We start from the raw sequence: 25,786 nt of genomic DNA, 5'->3' as shown, positions 1-25,786 counted from the left end.
TTTTGAACCAGAAACAGCGGCAGAAGCGCCTGACCTGGGCTACAGAGAAGCAGCACTGGACTGTTGCTCAGTGGTCCAAAGTACTTTTTTCGGATGAAAGCAAATTTTGCATGTCATTCGGAAATCAAGGTGCCAGAGTCTGGAGGAAGACTGGGGAGAGGGAAATGCCAAAATGCCTGAAGTCCAGTGTCAAGTACCCACAGTCAGTGATGGTCTGGGGTGCCATGTCAGCTGCTGGTGTTGGTCCACTGTGTTTTATCAAGGGCAGGGTCAATACAGCTAGCTATCAGGAGATTTTGGAGCACTTCACGCTTCCATCTGCTGAAAAGCTTTATGGAGATGAAGATTTCATTTTTCAGCACGACCTGGCACCTGCTCACAGTGCCAAAACCACTGGTAAATGGTTTACTGACCATGGTATTACTGTGCTCAATTGGCCTGCCAACTCTCCTGACCTGAACCCCATAGAGAATCTGTGGGATATTGGGAAGAGAAAGTTGAGAGACGCAAGACCCAACACTCTGGATGACCTTAAGGCCGCTATCGAAGCATCCTGGGCCTCCATAACACCTCAGCAGTGCCACAGGCTGATTGCCTCCATGCCACGCGGCATTGAAGCAGTCATTTCTGCAAAAGGATTCCCGACCAAGTATTGAGTGCATAACTGAACATAATTATTTGAAGGTTGACTTTTTTGCATTAAAAACACTTTTCTTTTATTGGTCGGATGAAATATGCTAATTTTTTTAGATAGGAAATTTGGGTTTTCATGAGCTGTATGTCAAAATCATCAATATTAAAACAATAAAAGGCTTGAACTACTTCAGTTGGTGTGTAATGAATCTAAAATATATGAAAGTCTAATGTTTATCAGTACATTACAGAAAATAATGAACTTTATCACAATATGCTAATTTTTTGAGAAGGACCTGTATATAATACAGATCGCGGGAGATCGTGGGAGTCAGTGTAGGTTAGATAGTGATATAGTGTAGCTGATAGGTTCTGCTGTCCATAGATACATACAGACAGACATAGTGCTGTGATGTCACAAGTTCACAACAATACTTACTGCACCAATCAGTAATACGTAATCAGACCTGTTAAAATGTGAAGTTGCACGTATTGCACAAAAATATGCGCATCATTAATTGCCAATTTGCGCAATCGCAAATATATTGGAGCACTCTATCTGCATATAAAGTTATTGTAATGTTCTGCCTTGCCAACCATTTTCTCCAGTCTCAGGAAACTTCTAGCAGCTTGAAAAATCTAGCAATAGTGACCCACGCCTGTATTGCGCGCATATTACATTGCCGATTTTCGCAATCAAGAAAATAATCACGAATTTGCTAATATATGAAGAATATTTGCCCAAATATTCATAAAATATAGCAAATTTGAATATTGACCCTGCCGCTCATCACTAGACATCAGTAAAAAAAAAAACTTTAATTTTGTTACCGAATCTATGCAGTGAGCTTGGTAATGTTGTCCTATCTGTGTAGTAACTTTGGTTCTGGTACCATATCTACAGTAGGTAGTAAATTTGGTTCTGTTACTTTATCTGTAGAGTAAGGTTTGTTTTAACACTGTAGTAAACCTATGTATTTAGGTGCCATAGTAAAAGGCTTTGAAGCAAGTGTACATGCTCTCTTTGATGATATGATTAGGTGTTTAAATGTTTAATGTTTTTTTTTTGGGGAGAAGAAGCAACTGAAAAAACGGTGATTAGGCCGTTTTGACTTTTTTCCATTTTGCCGGTTACCGTATGGGTTAAAAGTTTTTATATTTTAATAGTATAGGCATTTTTGCACACCAAGATACCTATGATGTATGTTTTTATTTATTTTTATTCCCCATTTTGAGGAAAAGGGGGTGATTAGAATTTTTATATTTTCCAATTTTTTATTTATTAATACTTTATACTTTTTTATACACTTTTTTTAATAGTTCCCATTAGATTGCTTTTCTCATAGTCTCCAATGCTTTAGCACCTCCATACTCAATTACTCTCTCTCACAGGATAGGGGCTGCTGCTAACACACCACGGCTCCCCCGATCCCTGCCGGGGGGGGGGGAGCGAAGCACACCCGGAAGCGCACGCATCCGGGTTTCAGCATTCAGCTGCTGAAAACTGAAACAGTAGGCACCCTGCAGCTATGGCGCCCGCTCCACTCAGGTCCCAAACGCTGATGAAAATAGCCGTATGGTGGTCAGGAAGGGGTTAAAACACAAGGCTCTAGCTATTGGTGCCCATACACCTTCAATAGACATTGACTGAGTGCTCACTCCTGACTCCCCAATACACATACAAGCTTGGCCATGTTTGTACGGGTTTTCAGCATGGAAAAAGAAGAAAGCCACAAGCAGAAACCTCCAAAAGGTAAATTATCTTCCATGAGAACAAAACAATCTGGTGTAGAAATTCAACATGCCCAATGTTTCCTAATATCATCTGTTATAGAAGAATCAGAAGCTCCTCACACACAGATTGTCTGCTGATGGTCCCACTGAAAATTGCGACTTTGGCGGACAATACTCCAATGGCTTATGCACATGACCACACCATGTTTTGCAGTACACAAATTTCGGATCTGAAAAACACGGATGGCACAGTATGTTCTTTTTATTTTTATTTTTTTCGGGCCCATGGAATGGGGTAGCGGAGGCGAACAGCACACGCTGTCCGCATCTTTTATGGCCCCATTGAAGTGGAAACAACGTTCGTGTGCATGAGCCCTAATGTGCATGATGGCCTTTATGTAGTGCTCCTCTAAATTTATATATTATAAGAACCGATTATGTGCAATTACCAAGACTGAAAAAGTGGACCTAAACTGACACACTGTACACACAATAATGTTCACATAGATTAAATTAACATTTGTGATCTTACAGATAAACGTACTGGAAATTCTGAGCCAAAGTCTGTTTTGAAGTTATTTTTCTCAATGTCGTCAAAGAGGTGGGCTGCGCCCGAGTCAATCTCCATTTGGTCTCCCAAGCCTTGTTCCTAGGGATACCATCAAATTGTTTAACTTAACATTAGTCGATATAAAATTAACAATGCTACAAAAAAAAGGAAAAAAAAACAACCTGATAATTGTCTTCAGATAATATTTAAAGGGATTGTCTGAGTTATATAAAATAAATATAAATTATATACATGAGCGAAACAATGGAAGTCAATTGGAGAACCCAAGCATTAAACCACGCACCCCCTGCTATGAAGAGGGGAGGGTGTCTGGTTCATAGTAGAAGGTCAGAAATTGATAGAAACACCACTGAAATGGTTCGGGAACAACATGGGGAGGATGTCTGGATGCATATTGGACTCCCAGGTCTCTTCTGGGAACGATGTTGTCCGAGAATGCACGTCATTTTTACAGACTGACAATAATACGCACTAAACCGAAGATTAAATCAATTTTGGAGAAAAAATTGTTAGGAAACATTCTTTCCTGTATATTTACTTGTATATTAAGTGCAAGTGCTGCCAAAAATTACAAGGAAGAGGCACTCCGATACAACCTGTATATCACAGAAAAGTGGGCCTCATTCACATTGTGGTACAATTGTTCAGGTAGTGGGACTCCTACACTCATAAAGCCTATGCACTATGGAAAAGGGCTGCCAAAAATTACAAGGAACCAGCACTCAAATACACCCTTTATTACACATAAAGGAGGGCATCATACACACCCTTGAAAAATTATGATTGATAGCCTGCTGGTGACCCTCAAAAACATTAGGAGCAAGGGACTGCTGGTGACCCTCTAAAGCAGGGGTGCACAACCTGCGGCCCGGGGGCCACATGCGGCCCTTGATATCATTCTGTGCGGCCCCCAACCATCTGGTAACAGACATGTATGCCTATGTCTTGTGGCTGCTCACATGTATTTTTCATGTATTTCTCCCATTAGATGGGAGTCCTGGAAGTGTAACTAGACATTAATGTTATATAATGTGTGTTCAATATGCCATAAGTACAATATTTCAGTTGTTAATACACCTTAAAATTTTAATTTCGGCCCTCGTCATTGGTTCAGTCTGGCAATGTGGCCCCCAACCAGGAAACGTTGTGCACCCCTGCTCTAAAGCATTAGCGGTGAGGGCCTGCTGCTGATGTGCCCATCTAAAACATTACGGGTGAGGGTCTGCTGCTGAGCTGACCATCTAAAACATTAGGGATGAGGGCCTGCTGCCGAGCTGACCATCTAAAAAATGTTGTGGGCGAGGGCCTGCTGCCGAGCTGACCATCTAAAAAATTTTGTGGGCGACGGCCTGCTGCCGAGCTGACCATCCAAAACATTATGGGTGAGGGTCTGCTGCCGAGCTGACCTTCTAAAAAATGTTGTGGGCGAGTGCCTGTTGCCGAGCTGACCATGTAAAACATTATTGGCGAGGGCCTGCTGCCGAACTGAGCATCTAAAAATTTTGTGGGTGAGGGCCTGCTGCTGAGCTGACCATCTAAAACATTATAGGTGAGGGCATGCTGCTGAGCTGACCATCTAATAAATTTGTGGGCGAAGGCCTGCTTCTGAGCTGACCATCTAAAAAATTTTGTGGACAAGGGCCTGCTGCTGAGCTGACCATCTAAAAAAAAATGTGGGTGAGGGCCTGCTGCCGAGCTGACCATCTAAAAAATTTTGTGGGCGAGGGCCTGCTGCCGAGCAGACCATCTAAAACATTATGGTTGAGGGCCTGCTGATGACGCTCAAAAACATTATGGGTGAGGGCCCACTGTGTGTTCCCCTCGTCTCCCCTCCTCGATTGGCCAAGGAACTACGTACCCTGCAGCCAGCGTTGTCAGATGGAAATTTTGGAAGCAATGTTTCCACAAGGACCTTCTGGTATTGCACCATTTTGCTCGTCCTCTCCACCACAGGAATGAGAGATGAGTTATTTTTGTAGCGGGGGTTGAGAAGGGTGAACAATTAGTAATCAGTGTTGGCCAAAATGTGTACAACGCGAGGGTCATAGGAAAGGCAGCCTAACATAAAGTCAGCCATGTGTGCCAGAGTCCCAACAGACAAGACTTCGCTGTCCTCATCAGGAGGATGACTCTCAATCTCCTCTTCCTCCTCTTCTACCCATCCAAGCTGAACAGATGGAATAAAACTTCCATGGGTACTACCCTCTGTAGCGGAGGCAACCGTCTCCTGCTCCTCTTCCTCCTCATCCAATTTGCGCTGAGAAGACGAACTGAGGGTGGTCTGGATATCACTCTGTGTACTGTCTTCCCCCATTTCCACCTTTTCCATATGCAAAGCGTCCACCTTAATTGTGAGCAGCAAGCGTTTGAGTAGACACAGAAGTGGGATGGTTACGCTGATAATAGCGTTATTGCTGCTCACCATCTGTGTTGATTCCTCAAATATGCGTAAAACCTCACAGAGGTCAGACATCAATGCCTACTCGTCGCTTGTGAAAAGCGGAAGCTGACTGGAAAGGTGACGACCATGTTGCAGCTGGTTTTCGACTACTGCCCTCTGCTGCTCACAAAGCCTGGCCAAAATGTGTAACGTGGAGTTCCAGCTCGTGCTCATGTCGCACAACAGTCGGTGAGCTGGCAATTGCAACCGCTGCTGCAGCGTTGCCAGACCGGTGGAAGCTGTCGATGACTTGCGGAAATGGGCACACACGGGGTGCACCTTCACCAGTAGCTCAGGAAAAATGGGGTAGGTTTTGAGAAACCGCTGAACCACTAGGTTGAACAAGTGGGCTAGGCATGATATGTGTGTGAGCTTGCCGAGCTCCAAAGCCGCCACCAAGTTACGGCCATTATCAGACACAACCATGCCTGGTTGTACGTTGAGTGGTGAGAGCCACAGCTCAGTCTGGTCCCTTATCCCCTGCCATAGCTTTGTGGCGTGTGCTATTTGTCACCTAGGCAGATCAGTTTAAGCACGGCCTGTTGCCGCTTCCCCACTGCAGTGCTACACTGCTTCTAGCTACTGACTGATGTCTGACTGGTGCTGCAAGATTAGAATTCAGAGGTGGAACTGGAGGAGGAGGCGGAGGAGGAGAAGGGGGGGTTGCCGTTACTAACGTAGGTGGTGGCGGAAATCCTGATGGAAATAGGGCCCACAATCCTTGGCGCTGGTAGGACCTGTGCCATCCCAGGGTACGACTCGCTCCCAGCCTCCAGAACGGTCATGGTCGTGACTCTTGAACCGCACGCTGTTGCCTGCGGTTTGTATTTAGGTGTTCAACCACAGGTGAGGGCCGCTAGTGTGCTGCCTCACTTGTGGTTGCCGCGGGCAACAAGTTATATTGTATTGTCGCAGTAGATCAGCCTGAGCTGTTGCTAGGCAGCTTGCTGCAATCTGCATGCGGTTGCACTTGGCAACTTGGTTTGTATGTGTGCACTTTCCTTGTCTGGTGTGCACAGGGTTTATTTGTGTGTATTCCCCTTTAAGTTGCTGTCTTCCCTTCCCTGGTGTTGGAAGGGTTAATTCCCTTCTGTGTGTGTGAACACTGGGTGTGTCTCTGTGGGTGTGACTACTTGGGCCTATAAAGCCTCAGTGTATAGTGCAGGTCAGTGGGGTGCTTCAGCCATGCTTTGCTGGAGACACTCTCCTTGTATTTCCATCTGCCAGTGGGGGCCACCCTTGTGGTCATAAACTAATTGTCATTCTTAAGTTTATGTGATGTCCACTTGATGTTTTCCTTGTTATGTTATGCACCTATGGATCTGGGTTCCTGTGTGTTTGTGTGTGTGCTGTGTCCACTGGTGTTTGGGTGTGGACACTTGCTGTATTGCACGGGATCCAGTCTGTGTGTCTGTGGCAGGTAGGTGTGGAAGTGCTTTTCATCCTCCTGCCATATCCATAGGCCGTTTATGTCCTCTTTCCTTTGCAGCTTGGCTAGTGAGACTCCTGTTCCTCCGTGCCTAGGAAGAACAGGTCGTCTTACCCTGCTCCTTATTCCAGGGCAATCCTGAGGGCTAGCAGGGAACCCAAGGCATCCGGTGTATGAGTCCTCCCACCTTCAGGGTTGACTCATATGATTAGGAGTCAGGGTCAGTTTAGGGACGCGATAGGAGGTGACCTGCTCCCTAATACTGTCGTCCTGGCCAAGCAGCGCATAACATCTTCTGGCATCGCACGGCTGAGGGTTTTCCCCATCCTCAGCCGTGACACTACCTCACTCTGGTCATCCTCTTGACTTGTTAACCTAACAACCACCTCAGTTATTGACAACTGTGTCTAATCCTCATCATGAACCTCTTGAGAAACTAATTGCGGTTGACTTATTGGCAACTGTGTCTCATCATCATCATCATCTACCTTGTGAAACACTAATTGCCGTTCCCCACCGTCATCTTCTTCTGACTGTGGATGCTTCAGAGTTTGGGAATCAGGGCACAAGACCTCCTCATGTCCCTCTTCAAGTGGGCTTGGTGAGAGGCCCAAATTAAGGAATGGTGATGAAAACAGCTCCTAAAAATATTTGAGTGTTGGATCACTTGTTTTCCAATACACTCCATGGTGGGTGGAAGGAGTATCAGGGTGAGGATTCTGTTGACCAGACTCTTGGCTACTGAGACTGGACTTTGTGGAAGACAGGGTGGTGCTTAACCAACTGGAAGCATTATCTGCTGCAATCCAACCAACCACCAGGTCGCACTGGTCTGACTTCGAGAGTGGTGTCCTGCGCCACCCTGCAAACTGGGACATGAAGCTAGGTATCGTGGATGAGTGTGTTTCTTGTGCTCTGGCAGCAGGCACAGTTTCACCGCGCCCAGGGCCACAGCCTCTGCGTGCACCATTCGCAGCACGGCCACTTCCCCGTCCTTTACTGTTAAATGTTATATATGCTTTTAAGTATGTCACGCGTACAGTAGTGCAGGTTTTGGAAGTGTATGCGCAAATAAAGTACACAGAATTTCACAGATATTTTTAGGATGTGCACACGTTAAACAGGAGATATAGCGCAAGTAATGTTGCTGTCACCACCACCTAATAAAAAATTACACTGAATGAATGTCACTGATATTTAGGATGCGCACACGTTAAACAGGAGGTATAGCGCAAGTAATGTCGCTGTCACCACCGCCTAATAAAAAATTACACTGAATAAATGTCACTGATATTTAGGATGCGCACACGTTGTACAGGAGGTATAGCACAAGTAATTTGCTGTCACCAGTGACTAATAAAAAATGACACTGAATTATTGTCACTGATATTTAGGTTGCACAAATGTTATACAGGAGGTATTGGGAGGGGTGGTATGACGTCCTGTATTTTAAACAGTGCCTGAAAGGTTAGGGACTAGTAATAAAAGAGTACGCTGCAGAGACAGCACCAGACATTGAGGAGTGGAATTGAGCATGCCACATGAGCGGTTTAGCGCGAACAGTGACTTCTATGGATGAAATAGAGCAGTCAGTAGCACAAAAGTGTAGAGTGTAGCCTAGAGACAAGTGAATTGAGCAGACTAGTGGCAGCTTCTAAAGTACACACAAACCTAGCAACATTGTTTCACTGTTGTCCAGCCTGCATATAAAGGCCGAACGATAAAAGGATCTTAATAGGAGTGCTCAATCTGCCATCACATTGTATGAATGCACAAACAAAGTATTAGCAGAGGCTTGTAAGTGCAGCTATACCCCATATAAATGAATGGGAGGCACTGCACTCCATAGTGGCTACATGTGACAAAGGCAAATACATTCATACACTCCAATTGTACCCTCCATCAGACACTGATAATTTTAATAGTTTTCTATAGTTGTTTGGTTTATTTATTTTAAAATAATAACTAATAAAGAAATATTTTATTTTCAGTTAGGGACCCCTACAGGGAATTTAGGGTCTGAATAGACCATAGATGTGTTATTACTAATAATATCCCGAGGGTTCCTAAAAGGGACTTTATTTAATATACAGGAGGTATAGCGCAAGTAATGTCGCTGTCACCACCTACTAATAAAAAATTACACTGAATGAATGTCACTGATATTTAGGATGGGCAAACTTTATACTGGAGATGTAGCGCAGGTAATGTCGCTGCCACCAGCAGCAAAAAAATTTGACTGAATATCACAGATATTTCGGATACGCAAACATTATACAGGAGATGTAGCGCATGTAATGTAACTGTCCGCAGCGGACACCATCTACAGAAAAAGTACACTGGATGTCACAGATATTTTTAGGCTGAGCACACATTACACAGGAGATGTAGCGCAGATAATGTCGCTGTCATTAGCAGCAAAAATAATTACACTGAATGTCACTGATATTTCAGATGCGCTAATGTTATACTGGAGATGTAGCGCAGGTAATGTCGCTGCCACTAGCAGCGAAAAAATTTGACTGAATGTCACTGATATTTCGGATACAGAAACGTTATACAGGAGATGTAGCGCAGGTAATGTAACTGTCCGCAGCGGACACAGTCTACGGAAAAATTACACTGGATGTCACAGATCTTTTTAGGCTGCGCACACGTTAGACAGGAGATGTAGCGCAGAAAATGTCGCTGTCTGCACAGGCCAAACAATTACAAGTTGTTTAGCGCAGGGTGCGCTAAAAATATATATTGCTGCCAGATACAACTATAGTCCTTAAAAGTACTTTTGGGTCTTTAACAAGTATAAAAACTAAAATATTGCTATTTCAATACCTACACTATCTCTCCCTTCTGCTCTCCAGCTTTCCCTGACTAATACTGAGCCGAACATGTGTCATCAGGTGCTATATAGCACCCGATGACGCGTTCCAGCCAGCCAATCACTGTAACTCCATCAGCCAACATGGCTACGGCATTACAGTGATTGGCAGTACTTACCTGCAGCCAACAAATGTGCGGGAGGAGACTCGAGCACACGCGGTATTCAGCCGAACACCGCGATGTGCCGAGCATCGTGATGCTCGAGCCGAACTAGTGTGCCAAGCATGCTCACCCAACATTCTTGGCACACTTGTGACAAAACGGTGTGCATAATCCCTATGCATTATGGAGAGACAAGTGGGTATAGTAGAAATTATCATAAACTTTCATGTTCTAAAATCACAAGGGCGTCCCTTTTCCAAGTATTGTTATGGCGTCCTTTGACTGATGCCTTATGTCCTCGCTCGGGCAGACATTTGACCTTCCTGCTTATAATCCCATGGAAGAACACTGTATACAGTACATCTCCTCTCTAGTCTGAATGGCTTCTTATATAGGACAATAGACTGGATTTGTGCTCACAGCAAGTGTCTACAAAATAAACTTTAGCCTTAATGTGTATTGTCATATACAAAATACAAATAGATTTGGCCATGAAGTGAAAGAAAATGATTTTGCACTACACAAGGCACATGCAGTAAGTGCTTATTTTTGCATTAACACTTACCTCCAGCTTGACACTGAGATCTTTAGTGTAATGGTCATCTAAATGTTCCAGATTTGGTGAATGAGATTGGTTGCTGACTGACAAGTCCCCACGCGATATCAGAGTACACATATATGCATCATGAGAAAATATATCATGGCGGATAAACTCACAATAGAGTAAAACCAAATTTATAAACTCTGTTTTTTCGTGTTCATCATTTGGGTCACCTACAAAAGAAGACTAATTATCATTTAGTGTGCCAATCATTATGACTGAAATGCAAGGATATAAGGGCCATATTAAAATAGGTAACACTCTAGTATCAGTGGCCTTACATTCAGAGGAAACCAGCCACACGTCTCATAGTATAGATCCTTTAGTCTTAAAAAAATAAAAATAAATGTGAAAACAATAATATCTACCTGTGTTCATTTATCAGAGAGAACGAGAAGAGCTTCTGTACCCATGTCAACACTCCCTGCCTGGTGCACCATGAGTTCAGAGTTACCATAGGAGTATGTTTTTGGATCCAAATCTCCATTCACATTCTCTGCAACAGCAGTGCCCCCTCCACTTTCATTGGCTTTAGGAGAAGTCAGGGCCAGGCGTGACCATGTTTACACTGCCTGGTTCATTTTTCTTAGCAATGTAAGCACATATCAACATGAAACCAACACAGATGCCTTTCGCTGCCAAGCACACATGTAACAGGTCAGCCAGTTTCACAGGTACAAATCTGCTGACAGATGCCCTGGTTTTTCCATGACTTAGATATTGATGATCTATCCTCAGGATAGCTCATCATATCGGTGAGGGGTCGGACACCCCACACCCCACCAATCAGCTCCGGCAGTTGCTAGTAGCAAAAACTATGCAGGGTAATGAGCAGAAGTAAAGAGCTCTATACACTGTGTAGTGTCTATGCTGGGGGAATTGCAGATCAGCAACCATACAAAGCAATGGGACCTGAGCTACAGTATGCCGACGTCAGGAACTGCACGGTGTACAGTGCTGTCTGGCTCTGCTCCGTACACTGTATAGTCTCTGGGGCCAGTGGATGCCCCACACAGCTGATCGTAGGGGTGTAAGGTGTCAAACCTCCACAATCTCATATTGATGACCTATCCTGATGATAGGTCATCAACATCTGTAGCAGGAACACCCTCTTCAATTTAGAATATTTTTCATCATGGCTTACACAGAGCTGTATATTATTTTTGCTTTACCATTTTTCTTTAAAATCATGTTTATTTAGTTTTGTCTGAGATATAGACCACAGTATGTTTAGTTGGGACACTGTATCTTGGATACCCAGGCCTGTAGTGTACTTCATGTCTCCTCATGAACTCCATTCCTATGGAGATTCAGCTGAAGATCTTATCATCTGTATTCAGGATCATAATCCCTTATAAGTAGAGCAGAGAGGAGGATGAGGCAGCTCTTTAGCTCAGTGTTGTGAAGTAACTTGTCCTCCTGTATGATTAGAACAGGTTTTGTGTGTACTAATAGGATGGCAAATTAATAAGTATATCCACAGCACTCTTCAGTTTATGCAACAAAAAATGGTTCTTTTTATTCCATCAGCAGCATACAATGCGATGTTTCTACTTAAAGAAGTAGTTATCAAGCCGAAGTAGAAACGTCGCATTGTATGCTGCTGATGGAATAAAAAGAACCGATTTTTTTGCATAAACTGAAGAGTGCTGTGAATATCCTTATTAATTTGCTATCTGAAGGGATCCCTAGCCTGGACCTTTTCTCCGTGGTCACCACTGTTTGGACCTGATTCTTAGGTACCGGGACCACTGTTATGTTTTATCACATGATGGGATTTGTAGTGCTGCTTACTACTTTGTATCACTAATAGGACGGCAGCCATTTTATTTCCCTTAATGATTGCTCCTCCGACAAAACGAGCCATTATAACTAATGAAAGGTATTTGGGAATATATTTAGAACAAAGTAATATTTAAGTATTTTCATTTTTTTTTATTCCTGGAGAACCCCTTTAAGATCCTTCAATGTCCCATCCACTACATTCCCTAGTACTGAAGCAGCAGAGCAGGTTCAGCGAAGACTTTATCCAGCTGAAGAGTAGTACAGATAGGTTTAGGAGATCCTTCCTGCTGACAGCTATCACGCTCTGTAACAAGGAACTACGGGGAGGTATGGACTGAAACTGGATGTGGACCATACCTCACAGTTTATTTTTTTTGCCTTCCTCTGGATCAACTTGCAGGATGACAGGCCGAACTGAAAGGACAAATGTCTTTTTTCGGCCTTATATACTATGTTACTATGATTACAATAGGCAAGTAAATTAAAAAACTAACTTTATTGTGGTATTTGTGTTCTTGTTGTATATGTAATCTTCTGTGAATACCCCCACTTGTGACTTATGTCTATGTGTACAGTGAGCTGCTGTTGTGACACTGCAATTTCCCTCTCAGAGATGACTATAGTTTATATTATCCTATCTAGAACAATTGACACAACATAAAAGTATGAAGGACAAAAGGAACTCACTGAGAGATGGAGCTTGAGAATCTAAATATCGGAGTAAGATATTCTGGAAGATTGGCAAGCTGGATCCAGCAAGAGATGTAGAAGAGATAGATTCCTTCTCATCCAAGACTTCTGAGTCACTGCATCGCTGTGCAAAATAAAAAATAAAAAAATTGCAATGTAAGGATCCAATGCTTAGGAAACACGTGAAAATTCCTGTACAGATTCATCCAAATTCTTCCCACCCAACTGACATAGATAAAGTAAGCAAATGCTGATTGTTAACACTGGGAGCATCAGATCATTATGTCTCCAGCCAGCAATGTGAGGAGGTTCTCAGGCACCTGGGGCACCGGTTCACCAGAAATCTACCCAGTAGGGTCTATGGCCAGTAAACTGCAATTGCTCATTTGCATTGAATTAGCATTACACAATGCAATATTGCTTTATAAACTGCTCTTTATTGGCCTGTCTTTTTGGACACAAATACATACATACCCCAGCTCATAAAAACATGCACATTCATGTTAGAGACACCATAAGGCTCTGTGTGCTGTGAGTCTACAAACACCACATGGTCCAAAGTATATAAACTTGCGACGTATACTCCATACAGTACATAAAATGGAAGGATATATTTAGTCAAGACTTTCTGCTGAGTTGCTTCATTTTAGATGCATAAGAAAAATAAAATCGGTTGCAAAATTAGACATGCCCTTTATTTCAAAACACTGACCCCACTATTAAAGGAAGGTCATCCACTAGATTTTGTAACATAGTGATAGGGATTGAAGATATGCTGAGTATAACTGAGGTTTGGTAATTATATTACACAATGTGGTCTGGGGAGCAAACAGCATTTCAATATTTACCAAAGATGATCAGTGGAGTGGAGGTCAGGACAGTGAAGTTCTACAACAAACATGGAAACAAACATGGACCTAGTACTGAGCACTTACTGTATATGGCTTGCAGCTTTACATCATCAATTACTGGTATAGCAGAAGTAGGACATTACAAAATACTACTGACTCGTAAATGTGCTTTACATAACAATACCACTTAAGAATCCTGCATCTGTCCACAAGTATTGTGGCCCACTCCTTGGGAGCAAACTGCTTTAGTCTTTTTCAGACTGCATGTTTCAACTCCTTCCACAGATGTTCAATAGGATTTAGATCAGGGCCTTCAGAATAGTCCAATGCTTTGTGCTTAGCCATTCTTGAATGCTTTCAGCTTTGTGTTTTGGGTCATTATGCTGTTGGAGGACCCATGACTTGTGACTGAGACCAAACTTTCTGAAACTCGGTAGCACATTTTGCTCCAGAATGCCTTTATAATTTTGAAATTTCAATGTACCATGCACACATCTGTGCCAGATGCAAATAAAACAGCCTCAAAACATAACCAAGCCTCCTCCATGTTTCACAGTAGGTACAATAGGGCTAATTTATTATTTATTTTATTTTACTGTTGTAAAGTAGAACTGGTTTAGTTGTCCATAACAACCAATCAGATTTAACCTTTGATTTTTCACAGTGCCTGGAAAATGAAAGGTGGATTAGCTATGGGCAACTAAGCCAGCTGTACTTTATATCGGTTTAATAAATCTCCCCCAATGTTCTTTTTTTTTTGTATGCTTCATTTCTGCATCTGTGAACATAGAACGGATGTGACTTGCCAAAAAGCTCCAGTTTTGTCTCATCTATCCAAAGCACATTCTCCCAGAAGCTTTTTGGCTTGTCAAAATGCATTTAGTCAAATTCCAGTCTCGATTTATTTTTTTATGATTTGCTTTCAACAGTAGTTTCCTCCTCCATTAAGTCCAATTTGCAATTAATCTATTCTTTATGACTCTAGCCTAACATAGGGCATTACAGTAGCAACATTTTGGGCCATAACATGATCCGGCCCTTTATCAAGCCAGTTTGTGTTTGCACCCTGTTTAGGATCGTACTGGCGTTATAGCCCGAAATATTGCTACTGTAATGCACTATCTTCGTCTAGTGTAATAAAGAAATTATTAATTGCAATTGGAGTGCTGTCTGAAGTCGTCTTTCTGAATCTAAGTTACTAGGTCCTTAAGTGGAGTAGGACCAGAATCGGATGAACACCCTACAAAAGCCCCAAGCTGAATGAGTGCTGTGGCTGAAATACTTATATTAAGTCCACTTTGGCTAAGACAGTGACCAATGGTGCAGTCTGACACTGATGTACTTTGACCTTGGAGTTCAAATCTAATATATTTGGAAGTTATTCTGGGCTCTTTGGTTACCATGTGTATTATATGTCTCTTCAATTTGTCATCGATTTTCCTCTTGTGGCCATGTCCAGGGAGACTGGCTATATTTCCGTAGACCATGAACTTCTGAATAATATGTGGAACTGTAGTAACAAGAACATCAAGGTGTTTTGAGCTTGTCTTATAGCCTTTACCTTTAACATGTTCGTCTATCAAGAATTTACTTTCTAATCTCTTGAGAAAACTCTCTCCTTAGCTTTCTTTGGTCCCTGTTTAGTGTGGTACACACCGTTATACCAAACAGCACAGTGGCTTTTCACCCTGTAAATAGGCAGACTGACTGATTACCAGCTTGAAGACGCCTCTAATGCTAATTACAGTACAAGCCTTAGTTTAACATGTCCCTATGGTCAAATTATTTTCAATCTTTTTTAGGGGTAACATTTTTTGTTTCATTCGTTTTTTATTTATTATTATTTTTTTTTTAACCACAATTCAAAAGCAATGTCTGATTTTTATTAGCCGATTTGCTGTAAATTTGTATTTATTATTAATTTTGTCAGTTTGATGTTAATTCAGTGACCATTGTGGGTTCTTCTTTCTTTAACGGAAGGGTACCACCAACAATTTTGTCCACATGTGCGTGTGTGTAGTCAATATTAGACGAAAAACTATGCGATTGAAAGGAGGCTCTAGTATCCTTTTGGACCCTACCAGGTTCCATATGGCATCTTGCAACCAATTTGCCCAGAGATGTTACAGCTGGGCCTGTAGATCCTGCACACTCATAGTTTTCTAAAGCTGACCTTCCAGCTGGTGCCATAAATGTTCCGTTGGCAATAAATCTGGTGACTGGGAAGGGCAAGGAAGTGTTGCTATCTGGTGGAGACACTCCTGGGAAACCATTGCTGTGTGTGGGTTACCATTATTCTGCTGAAAAAGTCCAGTTTGATGTCCTGCCTAGTGATGAGCGGCAGGGGCAATATTCAAATTCACGATATTTTGTAGGATATTCATCATATATTCGAGAGGTTCACTATTATTTCCTTGATTGTGTAAATCGGCAATGTAATATTTGCGTAAAGCGCACGCAATACAGGCATGGGTCACTTTTGCTACATTTTCCAAGCTGCTAGAAGTTTCCTGAGACTGGAGAAAATGGTTGCACAGCAGAACATTAAAAATGGCTTTAGATGCAGATATAGTGCTCCAATATATTCGTGATTGCACTAATCGGCAATTATTAATGCACATATTTTGGCGCAATACGTGAAACTTCACATTTTAGCAGGTCTGACTACACTTACTGATTAGTGCACTAAGTATTGTTGTGAACTTGTGACATCACAGCACTATGTCTGTATGTATGGAAAGCAGGACCTATCAGCTACACTATATCACTATCTAACCTACACTGACTATCTCCTACTATCTGTATATTATATATAAGCTAACTACATATCTAATGTAAAGACACAGCAAAGCACAGAGCACAGTAATAACACTGCTGTCTGTCTCAGAACTGCAAAAAACTGCAGAAAATGGCTGCTGGGGAGGTTCTTATATAGTAAGGGGTAGGCAACTTTCCTATTGGTCGCTAGGGATGTTGCTAAGGTCAGACAAAGACATTGCAGTCTTTTCATTGGCCCACAAGCAAGAAGTAGGGAGGGATCAAGGGTTTAGATCTAGAATATTTGCGAATACGAATATATAGCACTATATTCTAAATATTCGCGAATTCTTGAAGTGTCGATATTCGCGATTAATATTCGCTATTCGAATATTCGCGCCCAACACTAGTCCTGCCATGAGAGGCAATACATGTGGCAGCAGGATGTTCAGCACAGATCGTTGAGCTGTAAGTGTACCTCATATCCCTACTAGGGGTGGACAACTGTCATATGCAATCTTTACACCAGCAATTGGGCAGTATGTCACACCACAGCAAAAGCAGAATCAAAGTGCTCACCATGAAGCCTCTATACTCAAACCTGGCCGTGGTGAGATCCCAAACAGCATCTGGATTCCTCTGTAAAGATTATATGGTTCCAGTCCATTGCAGTCCAGGTTTCTCGTTCATGACACCACTGCAAACAAAGGCAAGGTGGCAACAATCTTCTCTTCTGGTGGTCTAGCTGGGCCGTCCAGAGGCTGTAGGCATGCTCTCACATAACCCCTGCTCCCAAAGTCTTCTAACAGCTAGGTCAGAACAGCCTCGATTGTGGGTAAAATGACCATCCTGCTTTTCTCAATCCAATTATGCACCCCCACTTAAGGTCTGTCACTGGGCAAAATGTCTTCAAGTGCGTCATAGAGGCGCGTCTTGCAGTCAGCAATCTCTCACCAACGTACACTACCCAAAAGTAGCCTCTGAGACTCTTTTTATTGGGTACATGGGGAAACACTTTTACACCTTCTTTCTAATCACACCTCACCTGTAATAATTTACTTATCTGTCTGAAACATATCTGCATGCTGAGTTTTACAGAAATCTAACATTTCTGTCTGGGTGTGTTATTGTTTTTTTCGATGAGTGTATATTGTGACAACATGAAGAGGGCATAAATTAACCAATGACGAGGGAGGTCCTAGAAGCCCCAATAACCTCATAAACACCGGGAAAACCTGCGTCTCCATCTTCCCCCAGCCGTTGAACCCAGCTTGGAGGCAGCAACTGATGGACGCCTAGTTCGTTAAAACCAGCTCCTCCATGAGAATCCAGCCCCTCCTGCGGGGCCCTCCCATCCTCAGGTACTACCATATTTTTCCACTCCAAGGACCTCCCCCGTCTCCATGACTGCCGCAACAAAAACATATGACCCTGAACCCTGCCTGAATCCCTACTCAACCAACACCCTCCCATGTACCCCTTCCCCCATCTCCACTGCCTACTACCTTTTTTTTTTTTTTAACTTACCAGATACTGCGTTCACCAGGGATGGGAGGGTGGGCGTTCGCTTGCCCTGGCCGAATTCTCCTGCTCCCGCCTCCTCCTTCCTCTGACCGTTGGCCACCCCCCTGTTCACCTGGCAACACGTGCCCTTCTCACATTCCCTGTCTCTACTACTTAACCCCTACCTCACCCGTCCCCTCACACCCAAAACCCTCTTCATGAGCGGCCTCTCCTTACCCCTGCGCTTCCCGTCCGGCCTGACTGAAACAGAACAGCCAAGACCAAATCAGACAGCAAGACTAATAATGCAATAGCACATTTAATTCAAGTAATATATACAACCAAGTAGACATATGAAAATAATGTCATGTTTATCTACTGTATAAAGACTGCCTAGCTCTACGCTTGATTTCACACATCTACTACTTTCACACTTGCGTTTGGTGCGGATCTGTCATGGATCTGAACAAACGCTTCTGTTTAGATCGCATGCATCCGTTCAGAACGGATCCGTTTGCATTATCTGTAACATAGCCAAAACTGATCCGTCTTGAACACCATTGAAAGTCAATGGGGGATGGATCCGTTTTCTATTGTGCCATATTGTGTCAGTGAAAACGGATCCGTCCCCATTGACTTACAAGTCTCTGCATCGTCAGGCAGACACCAAAATGCTGGAAGCAGCATTTTGGTGTCCTCCTGCAGAGCGGAATGGAGACTGATCGGAGGCAAACTGATGCATTCTGAGCGCATCCTTTTCCATTCAGAATGCATTAGGGCAAAACTGATCCATTTAGGACCGCTTGTGAGAGCCCTGAACGGATCACAAACGGAAAGCCAAAACGCCAGTGTGAAAGTAGCCTTAGTTAGAAGGGATGTCCCCATATTTTTAGCCATGATGTGTGTATGATACTAGGAACTGTACATCTAAAAGAAGTTTCTCTGTGATTATTACACACTAGATTAAAACATTATTAATAGTATTATCATGTTCTGTATTTTTAGTGACCAAACTCAAAATCAGATAAATAGGTTAAACAGTAACTCCTCTGCCCAGAATACTCCATAAAGCTTTGCATGATAGTATTGAGTACAGAGCTCTGGCAGTAGATGAAAGTGTGCTTATTTTAGGCTGTGGTTTCTATGAGGTCCCAAAGTCACCCCAACAAAGTCGTTTGGGAATACAGTGATAAATTGTATTCTTCACTCGCATTAAACAGTAAAAAGTAAACTCCTACTAACAGCTCAACTACAGAACCCCACATTGGTATCTAATGAGTTTAGGAAGTGCAAACGGAATCTCAAAGAATAATTTGTCTCAGTTTCAAACAATATTCTGTTCTGTAAACCAACATATTCTGAAACAAGGTCCCTGCACCCTGCGACTGTTTTTTGCAGCAACACTATGGCAGTTTACCATGATTTCGCACTCACCGCTGCATAAAATGCAAAGAAAAGAAGTGAGCTCTGCCCATTTATCGACTCTGATTCTCTGCTCTCTGCCTTGACGTCTGCTGTGTACCTCACCCCGTCTGATTTCAGAGATGTCACTAAACTGAAGTATCTCCCACCAGAATCTATCACTGCTTACTGACTATCTCAAACGCAGACCTCGGTATTGACCTTTTGCTGCCTGCCCTGACCTCGGCTTGTTTTACGGATATGCAGGAATGCGGTTAGCATGTGTCTCTATGTCCCTTAGGGCTTGTTGACACGACCGTATGGCTTTTTCATTGTTTTGCGGGCCGTTTTTAACTGATCCGTTAAAAGCGGGCAATAATAGGACATGTTCTATCTTTGAACGGAATGGAAAAACGGAAATACGGAAACGGAATGCATACAGAGTGCATTCTGTTTTTTTTTGCAGAACCATTAAAATGAATGGTTCCGTATACGTAACTAAAAAAACAGCCCGTATACGGAATGCAAAAAACGTTTGCGTGAACGAGCCCTTACTAAAGTAAAATTTCACACTCCGTACTCTGTACACCGCTTAGCTGTCAGTGGTGTACAGAAAACTGAGTTTAAAGGTCCATTCACACATCCGCAATTGTTTTGCATTCCGCAAATTGCGGATCCGCAAAACACAGACACCGGCCATGTGCGTTCTGCATTTTGTGGACCACACATGGCCAGTGTCCGTGTTTTGTGGATCTGCAATTTGCAGACCGCAAAACAGTTGCGGACATTTGATTGTACCTTTATAGAAATGCCTTTTCTTGTCCGTGTCTGCGGACAAGAATAGGACATGTTCTATTTTTTTGCGGGGCCTCGGAACGGAAGTGTGGATGCGGAAAGCACACTGTATGCTGTCCGCATCTTTTGCAGCCCCATTGAAAGTAAATGGGTCCGCACCCGTTCAGCAAAATTTTGCGGACGTGTGAGTGGACCTTTAAGCGCACAAGTGAATGGTGCTCTTTAGGGGCGTAAACGACATAAGAAAAATACACAATTGATTAATAAAGTACATTAGAAATGTTACAGAGGTTTAGTTACTCAACCCCTTTAACTTTATGGGTATAGTAGAGTTAAAGGGGTTGTGTCACTTCAGCAAATGGCATTTATTATGTAGACAAAGTGATTACAAGGCACTTACTAATGTATTGTCCATATTGCCTCCTTTGCTGGCCGGATTAATTTTTCTATCACATTATACACGGTTTGTTTCCATGGTTACGACCACTCTGCAATTCAGCGGCGGTGGTCATGCTTGCATACTATAGGAAAAAGCAGCAGCCTATGTGATCTCTGATGGTTCTGGTCACCAGAGAGGCCAGCATTTTTTCCTATAGTATGCAAGCACGAGCACCACTGATGGATAGCAGGGTGGTTGTAACCATGGAAACAAGCAGTATATAATTTGATGTAAAAATGGATCCAGTCAGCAAAGGAAGCAATATGGACAATCACAATACATTAGTAAGTGCCTTGTATTTACTTTCTCTACATGATAAATGCCATTTGCTGGAGTGGGCAGTCAGTTTAACTCTGAATGGATGTTCCAGAACGTCCATTCATAGATGGCAACTGCACGCTAATCGTGCAGATGCCAAGCAAGGGGATCGCTGTCAGTGACAGCAGGGCACCCCAGAGAAAAGGCAGGGACAATTCCCGGGTGTCCCTGCCACTCAACGAGCACTGTGTATACAGATCAGGAAGCGATATGCCGCTTCCTGTTCTGGCCCGGTGTGACCTCCGGGGCCGGGTGAGTGCAGGAGCTGTCAGGTCTTCCATAGATCTTGATCAGCCCTGCACTGAGGCTGTACAGCGCTGTATTATAGTATAGTGCTGTACAGCCTCTCTGTGGGGTGTATTCCCCTGTAACTGGGGCTACTATGTCAGCCCCAGTTACAGGAGAAATCAATAGTGAAAGAAAAAAAGAAGTTAAAATATCCCCCAGAGATCTTGTATGACCTTATGGGGACACAAAGTGTAAAATAAAAAATGTAAAAAATGAAAAAATAAAGTTAAAAAATAAAAATTAAAAAATGTTTTACATAAAAAAAAATTCCCACCAAATCAGTCATTCAAAAAATGTAAAAAAAATAGAAGAAAACAAAATAGACATATTTGGTATCACCGTGTCCGCAACGACCGGCTCTATAATAATATCATGATCTATCCTATCAGGTGAACGCCGTAAAAAAAATAAAAAAATATTGCGCCAAAATAGATTTTTTAAGTGAGCTCACCTCCCAAAAAACATAATGTTAATCAATCAAAAAGTCATATGTACCCCAAAATGGTAGCAATAAAAACATTACCTCATCCCACAAAAATGAGCCCCCACACTAGACCATAGCCAGAAAAATTGGCTCTATGAAAACTGCAACACAAAAACATGATTTTGTTTTCTAAAAATGCTCTTATTGTGTAAAATGTATAAATAGACATATTTGGTATTGCTGCATCCGTAACAATTGGCTCTACAAAAATATCACATGATCTACCCTATCAAGTGAATGGTGTAAAAAAAACTAATAAAAATGATACCAAAACTGTATATTTTAATCACCTCACCTCACAAAAAACATTATCAATCAATCAAAAAGTAGTTGATAGATTGTGGACCTACTGTTCCAACTAACTGGTTTGGCGTAGGCTAACCCTAAGGGCATTTTTCTAGTGCTCCGCTGGTATTCCCCCTTTAAGCTCTACACAGGGATCTGGCCTTCGCTGATAGGAAGGAACGAGACCGCTACCTCCTGGGATAGTCCTGGCTTAGTTGGCAGATGATTCACTATGGTCAAGGACTCTGGTGCAGGCACTGGGAGCTCAGGATGCAGAAAACACATAAAAACTGCAGGAAAACTGCAGATGCAGCATGAACAGTTACTAAGGCTTAATTGCAGGTTACTAGATCGGGAGTGCACACTCATAGTTTAGATAAAAGAAGACACGGGACAAGCAGACAGGCTGAGTGGTAGTGAAGACACAGGCAGGGAAGGCACACGAACAAGGCAGATGGACAGGGTTAACTTAAACATGAAACTGGAACTATAGGAGCACACAGGTAGGGTGGATATAGGGCTGGAGCACAGGCAGAAACAAATGCATGATAAGCACAGGCAAAATGCAGAAGAATCGCAGAAGCACTAGATTTCAACACATTTGCTGGTCACTAGGAATCTTAAAGATCAGGCTCCCTCTGCATGCCCAGGGGCCTGCAAAAGGATTTGGAAGTATGTGCACTGGCCTTATCTCTGACCTCCTGACCTCATAAACACTACTTGTAGCTAAACTCTTCTCAAACTGATAAGAAAATAGATTAAATGAGTGTTTATGACACAAGGAGATCAGAGATAAGGCTTCACATGACCCATCAGCTATGAGGACTAAAGCCTCTTTCACACGGGCGTCAGTTTTTTTGCCCGGATAAGAGCTGGGTGCGTTGCGGGAAAATGCGCGATTTTTCCGCGCGAGTGCAAAACATTGTCATGCGTTGCACTCGCGTGAGAAAAATCGCGCATGTTTTGTACCCAAACCCAAACTTCTTCACAGAAGTTCGGGCTTGGGATTGATGTTCTGAAGATTGTATTATTTTCCCTTATAACATGGTTATAAGGTAAAATAATAGCATTCTGAATACAGAATGCATAGTAAAACAGCGCTAGAGGGGTTAAAAAAATAAATAAAAATTATTTAACTCACCTTAGTCCACTTGATCGCGAAGCCGGCATCTCCTTGTGTCTCCTCTGCGCTGAACAGGACCTGGGGTGAGCTGCTGCATTAAATACCGGTTAAGGACCTTTGATGACGTCACTCCGGTCATCACATGGTACGTCACATGATCTTTTACCATGGTGATTCACCATGGTAAAAGACCATGTGATGACCGTAGTGACGTCATCAAAGGTCCTTAACCGGTATTTAAAGCAGCAGCTCACCTCAGGTCCTGTTCAGCGCAGAGGAGACACAAGGAGATGCCAGCTTCGCGATCAAGTGGACTAAGGTGAGTTAAATTATTATTTATTTATTTTTTAACCCCTCTAGCACTGTTTTACTATGCATTCTGTATTCAGAATGCTATTATTTTCCCTTATAACCATGTTATAAGGGAAAATAATAATGATCGGGTCTCCATCCCGATCGTCTCCTAGCAACCGTGCGTGAAAATCGCACCGCATCCGTACTTGCTTGCGGATGCTATGCGATTTTCACGCTTCCCATTCACTTCTATGGGGCCTGCGTCGCGTGAAAATCGGACAATATAGAGCATGCTGCGATTTTCACTCAACGCACAAGTGATGCGTGAAAATCACCGCTCAAGTGCACAGCCCCATAGAAATGAATGGGTCAGGATTCAGTGCGGGTGCAATACGTTCACCGCACTCATCGCACCCGCACGGAAAACTCGCCTGTGTGAAAGGGGCCTAAGAAGTGATACTCTGCAAACAGACTGATTTTAACCCCTGTATCTCAAAAACTGCTAAAACTTTTTTTTTAATAAAGGACAATTGAAATAATTATTTTTAGCCCAAATTGCAGTAATAAAAAAACTAAAAATTAATCAGCACCGTTTTTTGGAACTTAACATGGTATGAAATGGTGGACATTACCTTAAGAGGTCAGAAATCATTTAGTGTGACAAATATGCAATAGGTAATTATAGAGTATATATCTATGACAATATATGAAGATTTTTGGTAGAAATGTATAAACACAAGCAATACATAGATTTTTGTATGAATATTTTACTACGTTTTCACAATCTATCCAAGGGGTTCTCCATGATTCACTTATTGATGACCTATCCTCGGGATAGGTCATCAATATGAAATCAGAGGGGCACTGACCCCCTGCACCCCCGCCGATCAGCTGTATGAAGAGGCTGCGGCATTCCATGAGTACCTAGGCCAAGTGGCGTCACATTCCTCAGTCACATGACCAAACATAGCTCAGTGCTGTGCTTGGTAACCTGGGAGGACGCTGCAGTGCTCACCAATCTCATATTGATGACCTATCCGGTGGATAGGTCATCAATCCGTAAATCCAGCAGAACCTCTTTAACTGATGCAGCCCTTAGCGGAAAATTCTCATTGCTTTGTGTGTTTTCACATTTGGTGTGCTTTGTATGCCTGTGGTTCTCTAACTGCTGCGTAATTAAAATTCCCATTATACTTCTGTTGTCTTTTGATGATGGGGAAGTTGTAGTTTTGCAACAGCGCTTCTGAGAAGAAACACCAATGAAGCCACCAGAAGGATAAACAAACTAGGAAGTTCCATCAAACCACTTACTTCAGCCTCTATTTCCAGCTGCCTCTTTTCAAGAAGCTTAGCCACCACCATTGCTCGGTGTTTTCCAGACCGCCTGCAGCTCACAGCCCACTCGCAAAGTAAAGTGATCACTGCTTCATCACTAGGAGGCACCTTTTTCAAAGACAAAAACAGACTACAGTATACATGTATAGCTCTAACATACAGTATTGTGCAGCAGTTTACAATCAGCAGTCCATATACAAAATGCTAATTACTGAAATGAGGCTACAGTGGCCAACGTGACCACCGATGGGACATCATGTTTGGTCCACTGTGGACCGAAAATGATGCTGGTGATATCCCAGGCAACAGCAGCTTGTCAGGATTTAGAGAATCTGGGTCTATGCCAATCAGGTAATTGACTGGGCCAGCTTTAATTTAAAAGGTTTTGTCTTCATAACGGGTATGTTCTCACTGGAACTTCAGCACATATTCTGAAACAAAATTCCAGCGACAGGTAGAGTATGCGTGTTGTCTGCCTTCCTCAAAGGAAGTCCTGCTGCCATTCATGCAGACGGTGTTTTAAACCAGCAGATGCAAGCTGCTAGAAGTCAGCTGTCAATTGGCATTCAAAGTGAAAAACAGGCTAAAATCGGTTTCACTTACACTAAGGCCTCATGCACACGACCGTATGTATTTTGCGGTCCACAAAAAATGGATCCCCAAAAAATACGGATGGCATCTGTGTGCATTCCATATTTTGCCGAACGGAACAGCTGGTCCCTAATAGAACAGTCCTATCCTTGTCTGTAATGTGGAGAATAATAGGACATGTTCTATTTTTTTGCGGAACGGCTATACAGAAACGGAATGCACACGGAGAAACTTGAGAAAAAAATAAAAAAGGGACGAACACGGAAATAAAAAATGCGTTTATGTGCATGAGGCCTAAGGGTGGCTGCAGATGGTGCAGGTTTATGTGCAGAAAATCTGCATTAAATTCAAACCAAAACTGCACAAAAAATGCACATAAATCTGCACTATTTATTGTGTTTTTGGTGCAGTTTTTCTGTGCTTTTTTATGCTGATTTTCTGCAGATCTCACCCTTCT

The 25,786-nt window shown here is 42.7% G+C and overlaps 1 protein-coding gene across 1 annotated transcript in view; it reads right to left on the bottom strand.

The window, feature by feature from the left end:
- MED12L (mediator complex subunit 12L) overlaps nucleotides 1-25,786 on the bottom strand; it is a 648,568-nt gene that overhangs the window by 527,385 nt on the left and 95,397 nt on the right. Inside the window, exons 11-14 of the mRNA XM_044291042.1 lie at nucleotides 24,715-24,846; nucleotides 12,863-12,989; nucleotides 10,355-10,563; nucleotides 2,912-3,016 (exon numbers count right to left, since the gene is read on the bottom strand). Of these exons, the coding sequence (XP_044146977.1) occupies nucleotides 2,912-3,016; nucleotides 10,355-10,563; nucleotides 12,863-12,989; nucleotides 24,715-24,846 (573 nt within the window). The remainder of the gene's footprint in view (nucleotides 1-2,911; nucleotides 3,017-10,354; nucleotides 10,564-12,862; nucleotides 12,990-24,714; nucleotides 24,847-25,786) is intronic.

This window comes from Bufo gargarizans, chromosome 4 (assembly GCF_014858855.1).
Source record: "Bufo gargarizans isolate SCDJY-AF-19 chromosome 4, ASM1485885v1, whole genome shotgun sequence".
NCBI classification, from domain to species: domain Eukaryota; kingdom Metazoa; phylum Chordata; class Amphibia; order Anura; family Bufonidae; genus Bufo; species Bufo gargarizans.
This window is presented reverse-complemented; position numbering and strand designations above follow the sequence as displayed.